Source organism: Cicer arietinum, chromosome 6 (assembly GCF_000331145.2).
Source record: "Cicer arietinum cultivar CDC Frontier isolate Library 1 chromosome 6, Cicar.CDCFrontier_v2.0, whole genome shotgun sequence".
Lineage (NCBI taxonomy): Eukaryota > Viridiplantae > Streptophyta > Magnoliopsida > Fabales > Fabaceae > Cicer > Cicer arietinum.
The window spans coordinates 24,592,785-24,603,349 of record NC_021165.2 but is presented as its reverse complement, the minus strand read 5'-3'; the positions used below and the strand labels follow the sequence as shown (position 1 = coordinate 24,603,349).

At 27.8% G+C, this 10,565-nt stretch overlaps 1 protein-coding gene across 2 annotated transcripts; it reads right to left on the bottom strand.

The window, feature by feature from the left end:
- Positions 1-1,700: 1,700 nt before the first annotated feature.
- On the bottom strand, positions 1,701-6,130 carry LOC101488406 (uncharacterized). 2 transcript variants are annotated; one of them, XM_012711844.2, is made up of 5 exons: positions 5,680-6,130; positions 3,105-3,155; positions 2,863-2,925; positions 2,702-2,770; positions 1,701-2,384 (listed from the first exon to the last, which is right to left on the bottom strand). In XM_012711844.2, the coding sequence occupies exons 1-5, from the start codon at positions 6,031-6,033 to the stop codon at positions 2,100-2,102; spliced, it is 822 nt and encodes a 273-aa protein (XP_012567298.1). In that variant the 5' UTR covers positions 6,034-6,130; the 3' UTR covers positions 1,701-2,099. The 2 variants fall into 2 exon arrangements, with proteins under 2 accessions (XP_012567298.1, XP_004515540.1); XM_004515483.3 differs by having other exon boundaries at positions 1,701-2,381; positions 5,680-6,129.
- Positions 6,131-10,565: the final 4,435 nt, after the last annotated feature.

The window sequence follows — 10,565 nt, the reverse complement described above, 5'->3', positions numbered from 1 at the left end:
ATATATATATATATATATATATATATATATATATATATATATATATTTTATGTAGAAGGTGTAAGCACCACCATAAACTCACAATAAATGTGAGATTTTGAATTTAAACCTATTATGAACATCTAACCTAACAAGACATTTTTCATTAGATTTTGTACTTATATTTAAAGCACAAAATTATACATTTTTTTGCACAGATATGTATAAAGGGAGTAAACCATCCCAATTAATATTTTTATAGTCCTTTTTAATTTCTAGATATTTATTATAATTTACCACTAGACTTATGAAATTAATCTCCCATAAGGTCCTGTACATTGTACATGATTGTGGTTAGTAGTTTAAAAAAAAAAATTGATGCCATTACTCATTGTACTCTTTGTTTCACTTGAAGAGTAGAAAAATACTTTACTATAACTGATTCATATTGATGTGATGTTTCCCAAACTCACCTAAATATTTGATGAGAAATACTTGTTTGAGTATAAAAATAAATAAAGTGTTTAGACAATATATCTTGCTGGTGCAATTTTACAATATATATGTGCTAGATTTATTCAATACTATCATAAATAAATTGAAAGCAAAAACAACAAGAAGTTTTATTCGGTGTTTGATTTTAAAAATAGTATCAGAATAACTTTATAAAATTATTGTTAGATAACAAACCATTAGAATAACTTATTGTCGTAATCTTTTGAAAAGAAAAATCAAAACTTCTTGTCTCGATGACAACACTAGGTATGAAAGTTACTCATTTCCATCTTTTTCAACAGTTATGCTCCAATGATCCACTCACACTCATTTCTTTAACAACACGCTAAGCTGGCCCAACTTTACCCACTTAAAAGCACTTCAAAAATACACATTAAGACAAATTACAGTTTTTGTATAGTCCAGATAAAATTTAACTACTATACTAAATTTAACTCGTCTAAAATAGAAGTTAATAACATAACTAAATAAAAAATTAATAACATAACTATCCATAATTAGTTACACATTTTTTATATAATATCAATAGTCCAATTTTACGTATATGTAATATCAACTATTGATGTATTTATACGAAAATGTAATATCAACCATTCATTTATTTATACGAAAACCTAATTAAGTTATTTCCACACAAAAAGTATAAACTATTCCTTGTAATGTATATATTTTTAGTCTCCTTTGCGGTTTTTCTGTTATGCCCCCAACAACATTCAGCAATCTCTAGTACAAAAACACCACTCAGCAATAAGCAATCTCCTTAGACATTACCATTTCACGGAAAGTTGTGATTATTCTACACTTTTTTCTTTGCTCATTTCACACCTCTATGTTCCTTTCCCATTTTTCCTTTTATATGATCCATCACATGTTTCTTTTTCGTTCATAACTGTAGAATAAATTGGGTGTATCCCCAACCAAAAGCATGATAACACAATAATTTGTGGTCCACTGCAAAGTTAAAAAAGAGATTAAACCGATTTACATGCGACTTAAGCCGCTGCATGGTCCGGCAACAATTGTAAAGACCATTAGATTTAGATGGAATATTTTTATCTCTTTATCTAATTTTTCACCATTGTTGCACCATAGTAGCTATAGAGGATTAGCACAAAGATCAAGAAGCAACTATTCCCTTTCGTGTAATCATAAAAAAATGGAGAAGAAACAAATCATAAAGGTCAAATTAGATGCACACAACCTGCTAAAAGAACAAAAATTCTTGAAATATCTTAATTGTAGACCATGTAATTACATTTATATGTAAATATTTTCTGTAGTAAAGGAGGAAAAATATTGAAGGGTTTCCCCCAAAGAATCTTGGACAATGTAGATATCATGAAAGGAAAAGAAAAAAAAAATAATGAAACTATGGCTGATGTAAAAATCCCTAGTGGCTAGTGACTACACTAACACTACCCTCAGCAGTACCACCATGAATTAAAAAAATAAATTTCAGTGATTTTGACTATGTAAGGGAAGCAAATGGCTTACCACCAACAATTACATTAGCATAAACTAAGGTTAGTACCGAATGTGTTTAGATCTTATTCGGTGTATTGCGCGCGACGATCACGATCTAACATATAAGTACGCAGACTCAATTAACTTATCTCAGGAACCATGTCGGAGTTGAATTCCTCCTCTACAGGTAGATTTAGATCGGGCAGCAAGAATGATGGTTTTTGGTTACTACTCTCTCCTTGCAACGACGATGAAGCATTCGCTGTAATGAAAAGTGACTCCTTCTCATGGACTGTTTGAGGCTGGACTAATTTAGATGAACTACAGTCTGTGTCCAGATGTTGCGGTGTGTTGAGGATGGCTTTTTCAGACGCCAGAGAGGTTCTGGATGTTTTTGCGGTTTTTTGTGACACCAAATCAAGCTGCTACAAGAAATCAAAAACTAATTAGATACACTAACTAATACATTTTAATTCAAGTTGTAAAGAGTGATTTCAAACTTTGCTATGTAACAGGAGAAATTATTACTATTAATGGTGATATTAATGGCCATTTTACAACTGTCTCAGGTGGAATTTGAACTCTATCTCTTGAGGTTACAAAGTCAAACTTTTCCACTGAGCTGGCACATCATAGACAACTTTGGTATGTAACAGAGAGCACTACTTAAATTTTGAATGTGTTAACTAAGAAAACAAAAAAGTCTTAAAGACAGTTTGTACTAGAAGAACAAGAATATCACCTTCATTTTCTTTAAGCTTTCATTTTTGGCTCTTTGTTGCTCAACAGTGAGATGCATAGATGCCAATTTCTGTTACAATATTCAAGACAAAAAAGTAAGATATATAATGTAGTCTATATACACGTCTCAAACAGAAGGAAACTAGTACAAGTCATACATACATCTTTCAAATCTCCCTTTTCTGTCAGCAGTAATTTCTCCTCCTCAAGAAGTTCAGGTAGAGACTGCATTTAAAAGCATTAAGATATTAAGCATATGAAGACAAGACACAATCTCATGTTTCAATTTTGACCTATGAAGATGATGAAATTATTTTCTTTGTTACAATGCCATGAAAGTATGAAACAACTAGAACAAAAGCTGTGCAAATAGATAGACCATCCAAAGTAAAGTTTGTAGTTACCCTTTTCTTTCTTGACTTTTTGTTGGCAGTGGCTTCACTTTGATCATCAACCTGCAAGATAACAAAAATTAGCAAACATAGCAGAGCATATTAAACTCTTAAAAAACAAATGGACCATAAGAACATGATGATAGTAATATTTTGTTAAAAGAATCTTAATTATAAGAACTATTGATTCCAAATCATAATTGTTTATCATTCTCTCATGAAAAAGAAAAGGACTTAAACTAAAAAAACAAGGTAGAATGTAACTCAATTTCAGAGTTTCATCCGAAGGAACGAGGATTGAAAGTAAATAATGGTACTCAACAATCAATTATAAATGTAAAAATAAATAAGAATGTAAGAGAAAACTAGTACTACTACCCCACCCAATTGTATCTGTCTTTAGAGCACGGTACTCAATGTACCATATTCTATGACAATGTTACATATTGACCCCACTCTGTTATATTCCGTAATTTATATATCACGTAAATCCCACTAACATTATAAGATGCCATGATTTCCAAAATAAATACATCACCTATTCTTCTGGCACACACTCCTATGAATGTCCCAGTCATAATTCAACTGATTTTCACATTGTGCCTAATGAAAAAAAAAACTAATACTCCATAATTTACTAACTACCGTTTACTCACTCTATCATGTTAGTTACAAAAATTGAAGAAAAGAAAAAGACTATATAAAAAATAGTGGTAATTAGAATATAATAATAATAATTATTATTATTATTATTATAAAACCTTTGATCCATTTTTCTTTATATTAATAAATAATAGTTAAAAAAATGCTGATTTTTACAATAACATAAACTAATTTATCAGAGATGAAAATTATTTCATTAATAAAAATGCCAAATATAAAATGATAAATAAATGCATTTGAAAGATACATATATTATCTAATAATAAAAAACAAATATACTCTAAAAAGTAAAAAATAAAAAATAAAATCAAATATATTATCTTAAGACTTAAAAACAATGATAAATACTGGACTAACTTAAGTTTCTGCCATCAATCTGATAATAATAAATAAATAAAAAAAACATTTTCCCCAATCAGGGACACTACCAAATAGTCTCCATCTATAAAACACTTTTTTCCTCACTTTCAACTTTATTTTCCTTTCTAGGTGGTTTGGTTGAATGATTGCTTCAACACGAAAAAAATAATTGACTTTTCAATAAACTAAATAAATTTTAGACATCTAAATTAAAAAATAAAATAATTAAAAAATATTATCTGTAATACTTCTTCATTAAATAGCTAGTTTAAGGGAGTTATTATCATTTAGGGGAGTTATTATTGTACAGAAAAAATTGACCATTGATTCTCACACTCTGGACCCCAATCAATCATAAAAAGACCATTTTATCCTTTGGAATAAAAATTCCAACTGAAAATCCGAATTAAACGTTGTTATCAAGCTGTCACCAAGACTCAGCAACAAGTTTCGTTAATATTTATTTCTTCTTACAAAAACAAATTTCTTTATCCGAATCCTACAAACAATGATTAAAATTGTGGATTAAATTAACTGATTAATTAAAATTGTTAATTTCGTTAATTTGTCAGAGAATGAATGAAAACAAAAACTAAAATGAACGAGAACGCGTCCGCACGGAGAAGTACATTGAGCGAGATCACAGAGGATTATATTCCGCAAACTAATTACGCAAGCACCCAAAAAGTACACAACCACTACTTGTATGTGGACCCGTATGATATTACGAAACTGCCCTCCACAGTCATTCGCCGCTTAAGCAAGTGTGAAAGTGGAACGCATCAGTTAAGACAGATGCATCTAACAATATTCATAGTTATTATAGTTATTTTATTTCTATTTAATTGATTTTAAAACATTTTATTTCTATTTAATTGATTTTATTTTTCAAATTAAAAAATTATTCTTCAAATCAAACTATAACTCCATTTTATCCGATTAATTATTATTACCAAATATAATTCCCAAATAAAGAAGAGGAAAAATATAAATTATTGATATTTTCCCGTTTTTATCTTATCGACAGTCAAAGCTTTATAACTTAAAAAAATTGTCAAAAACATTAAAAAAATTACAGAATGACGAAAAACCCCTTGGAAGAAGGATTTTTCAGTAATTTCCGACTACTGCGGAGAGGGAAAAACGCGACAAGAGTCAGAAGTTGTAAATCCAAAGGAAACGAAAAGAACGCGTCCACGGCGGCTTTGATGATCGGAAACACGGACATCACCGATCTGACTGTTAGAATGACGAAATTACCCCCGTGGTAAAATCGTTAAAAAAACAATTATCGAATGGTATTTTCGTCAAATAATTAGAAAGGAAAACTCAAAAACTGTGATAATCATAGAAGAAAGAAACCACAACAAGAAAAAAAGTTTCTTAACTGGTTTGTTCATTTGAGTCCAAAAAAAAAATGCGTGACAACACTATATAATAATAATGCGTCACACACGCTGGTAATCAGAAGAATATAAAAAGAATCATAAAATTAAAAATTAAACCGGAATTAAAAATTTCAAAAAAAAAACAATTGAAATTGTGATTGGAATTGAAATCGAACCTTAGATCTTGAAGTATGAACGGGTTTGGTGAAACGACTGGACTCTTCGTGACCGTCGGCGGCGGTTGTTGCGGTGGCGCCACTAGCGGTTGTGGCGGCGCTCCAAGAGAGAGGAGTCGTGGGACTTGCTCTTGTCGGTTCGGTTTTTTTATTGTTAGCGGCGGAAGTGTGCCACTTTGTACGGCGTTGACGAACGGTCCAGTGAAGGTTAAAAGGTGGAGAAAGAGAAGAAGAACAAAGAGAAGAATAAGAAGAAGAAGAATAGGGTTTGTTGAGTGTAAGGAGAAAACTAGCGACTATGGCGTTGTCTGCCATGGCCGTTTCGACCCAGTTATCGTTGTCGACGTCACACATCAGCTCTAACAGAGAGAGAGAGAGAGAGAGAGAGAGAAGAAAAGTTTGTGTTATGTTTTGAAGAGAATGAATGAAATGTGTTAAAATTAACAAAGAGAGGGATGCTAGAAGGTTTGTTTATATATATTTGTTATTTTATTTTATTTTATTTTTATATTGGTCTTTGATGTTGTTGACAAAAAAACTAGGGTAGGTTATGGTTATGGTTATGTGGGGCCCATATTTATAGACTCTTATGTTCTACGTGGCATTCTCCATCTACTCTTTTTTTCTTCTTTTCCAAATTCGTTCCATTCATTGCCCCTCCAAATAATAAAAAATAAGCTACGATTACTTCATTATATAATATATAATTAAATTTGTAAAAATATAAATTACACTATCTAATTATTATACTCTCTAATTAATATTACGCAATCTTTAATGTATCCACTTAATTGTAACGTAGAGATTTTTTCAATTTTAAAAAATCAAATTATGTGAATAATTTTCATATTTTACTAAAATACATCGATATTTAATATAATAATAGTAATATATTAATATTTAATAAAAATAATTGAATAAAATTATTATATTTTTTTAATTTATGTAAGATAATTGAATATAGAAATTATCGCGAGATAAATAAAATATTTTTTAATAAAAAATATTTATTAAAAATATGATTTACTGTGTTGATTTTTAGAGTAAAAGTAATATGAATACTCTTAAGAATGTGTGAAGACTAAAATATTCATGTTAATTAGAGTATTTAAAAATGATAGTGTTTGAATAGTTAGATGAACTTTTTAATAATTTCAAGATATGATTAAAAAAAGTTAATCATGATTATTTGGTATACTAAAGTGATAAATAATTTTAAAGCGAGAAATATTTTAAATGGAGATCACATATCATGAGATGAGATGAAGAAAGTATTGACTAAAGAAAAAAACAAGTGGTTTTTCTAAATTTTTTTAATCTTTTTCTTACATAAATTTAAGATGAGATAATAGTTCTTTTATTTAAAGTAAAATAGTTTTATAGTATATTAAGCATTTATAAATAAATTTATTTAAAGAAAATTTTATCTTTTTCCATCAAATCAAATATTAGAATTAAATCGAACTTCTTTTAAGTCTTTTTACAACGTATTCTTTTATGCAATGTCCGAGCTCTCATTATTGGTACTTGGCCACAGCTCCCACAAGCTTTTTCCGAAATCTTATAATAATAGTAATATACAAATATATTAGATTAGAATCTACCATAATTTGTGTTGTTCAAAAATATAAATAAAGGAAAAAGAATATACAATCTAAAATTAATGAGTAATAAAGGTTGATTTTATTATTAAATAATTTTTCAATCAATGAACTGTATTCGTTATTGGTGTAAAAATATTTATACCGATAGAGTATGGTAAAAATTATTAGCTGATTTTTATTTTTGTTGTGATAATACGATTTTTAAAATCATATGTTTTTTAATCAAGAACAATAATAATATATTTTAGAAATTGAATTTTAAAATATTAAACATTCGAAATCTCGGCATAGATATATGTTGTTATGGTGGATAGGATGCAAATCTTGTACTAAAGATATTCCCGATATAAACGATTAAAAACAAAGATTAATTGGTTTTTTTATAACGTAAAATAATTAGTCGAATATTTATAAACATCTACTTTTTGACAATATTTATCAATCAATATATGTAAAAGATAATTTAAAGCGGTGTATTGAATTTAAATTTTAAAAGATTTTTTTACGTAAAAAAAATTATACAGTTATTATAGATAATATGTGAATTGTAAAATTTTATGAAAGACTTCTATTATTAAAACTATGAAGTTTAGATCTTAATAAATTTATATAACGAGAATTAATAGGATTTAAAGAGACTTCATAGACTTATAGAATTTTAAATAATCTCTTCAATCTTTTAAGAAACATTTTATAATATTGAATGAAAATAAATTAACTAACTAAATAAAAATGTAAAATCAAAACATTCTTTTTTAAGATATTTAAAGTTACAATAATCATTATTTAAAGTTAAATTGTTCAAGATGTATGGAGAAAATTGTCAAATCATTTTTATTTTGAGGTGAAAAATAATGATTTTACTTGTGTTAAGGAAGACAACATGTGAGAAATAAGAGATCTAGAGGAAGGATAGAGAGATGTAAAATGCATTAAAGAAGTGTGTTTTGATTTAAGAAGTGCTTAGTGAAAAGAATTTATCATCAATATCCTCCATTTTAACTTGATGATAATATTATTGGGGAATCAAATCAACGATTATATTAAACGAGTCATTAATGAAGTTATATATATATAAATAATACGATGTCTTAAGCGTCACTTTGAAACGGTGTATATTAACGATCTATCGTGAAAATTAATTATCAAAATTTTATTATTCAATGTTTATTTTTTTAGCGTTATTTTGAACCATCGTCTATTGGTGTTAAAATCAAGATGAATGTTGCTTCTTGTGGGGAAGTGGTTTGCGATCATCCTAAGAATTTTGTGTTAGGTTTTGCTTCTTTTATTACAATGGTGGAGTTGTATGCTATCTTTAAATGACGAAAATTGAACTTTTATAGTAAATATGTAGAAATATTGACATATAGTATAGTATGATTCGGATATAGTTGCGAGATTGGTGTGGGTGGGTGTAGTGTTACACACTCTTGCTTCTTCTTAAGTCATCATATCTTGGATATTCAGAGACAATTGGATTGTCACTCAATTTTTTATGTTTATCGTTAAGTCAACTAGGTGGTTGACACATTTGATAAATTTTGTCTTTTTAGGGCTAATATTGATTAAAAAAAATTTATATTACTTCGGGTTTTGTTTCTCTTGCTTTGTAAGTTTAAGGAACTAAAATTGGACTTTGATCGTAAATATGTAGAAATATTGACATATAGTATAATATGATTTGAATATAGTTGCAAGATTGGGGTGGTGGGTGTAGTGTTACACACTATTGCTTCTTTTTAATTCATCATATCTTGGATATTCAGAGACAATTGGATTGTGTAAGACCCTGAACTTTTAAGCTCTAATTTATACAATTTTAATATATTTTTTGTCTGTTGAATTGCTTAGGCTTTTAACTCAGTTTTTATTTTGTGAATTAAGTACTAAAAATATATTTTGTTAGAGTTAGTAATATATATATATATATAATATTTATTTACTTTTTTGTGGAGACCCAATTAAAATTATTTATTAGAGTATAATTTAACTAAGTTACGAAAAATTTAATATCGAACAAAAATTTTAAAATGTCACATGTTGTTGAAAAAATTTATCTATCAATTAAGTCGTGATGAGAGTAAATATTTTTATTAAATTATTTGAGGCGAAACACTTACTTCCTCTTTTTTTTTTTTTCTTTTCTAAATTCAAATTTTTTATGTGTGTGGGGGGATGAGTGAAATTTTGGAATTTTTAACCAACCATTTGTTGTTATGTTGTTGTTGTATTGTTTTTGTTATAGATGTTGTTAGTAATGATTAGAAAAAAAAATTGTTTTTTTGATGTATTTGAATTACGTAATGAGTTGTTTTCAAATAAATGAGTTTGAACTGAAATTGAAATTTAAAAAAAAAAATTAGAGTTGTTAAAGTTGTGAAAAAGTTCAAATTTTAACTAAGTTAAATAGCTTGAGCAAAAAGTTAGATTGAAATTAAAAATTTTAGAGTTAAAAATGTTACTCTTTTAATTACTCTTGAACTAGGTTAGAATACTTTATTAACTCAAATTTGTTGTGCTTTAATAGTCGAATGTGTGTATGTTTGATTTGGAAAATATTCGTTTTATTTAGTTTTAACTAAATAACGTAGATCATGTGATTTTAAAAGTTTGGGGTGTGAAAATGATTTAATTTTTTGAATTTTATTGTAGTTGGATAAATTTTAGTGGTGAACAAATTGTTGTGAATCATTATGTTTATGTAGCTAGTTCCTTGAGTCTCAAAAATGAATCGAGACTGTTGAAACAGAGTTAGTGGTGGATAGAACTCTGAAATATTAAGGTTGTTGTTGGTGAATAAAGAAAAATAATTTTCTTAGTGTATGTCATTTCTAATTTGTTATTATATCCCTTGTAATTCAGAGGATGGTGTGTTTGGTAACTGATTTGGTCACTGTACATTTTTTTTAATTAATCGCATAAAATTAAGTTTACTCTAATGTGAATTTATGTTTAAATGTTTTAGGTTGGAAGTGAATTTGATATATAGTTAGTGACAAATTTTCAAGTTAAAATGAAAGTTAATTTTTATGACATTGAATGGAATCAAGTATTGAAAGTAGTAAAACCAATTTTCCTTTGCTGTGAACTATATTAGGAATGCAAAATCAATGTTGATAACCTGATACTTTCAATGGTAGTAGCTGAACCGAAGTTAATATTTTGGAAAAAAATTTGTGAGTTTGTTGTTCTTAAAATTGATTTTGGAACTATGAGGTTTTTAAATTTTGTGATTTAATTATTGATTTTGAAACCTTAGCCGTTTCAAAAAAAAAATGA

What these genes read in the sequence shown, in the direction of transcription:
- LOC101488406 (XM_012711844.2), bottom strand. Translation starts at nt 6,033, where the DNA reads ATGTGTGACGTCGACAACGATAACTGGGTCGAAACGGCCATGGCAGAC. An exon ending in AAAAGTCAAGAAAGAAAAGG is followed by an intron (nt 2,926 to 3,104) that starts GTAACTACAAAC and finishes TTTTAAATGCAG; the next exon opens with TCTCTACCTGAACTTCTTGA. An exon ending in AAAAGGGAGATTTGAAAGAT is followed by an intron (nt 2,771 to 2,862) that starts GTATGTATGACT and finishes ATATTGTAACAG; the next exon opens with AAATTGGCATCTATGCATCT.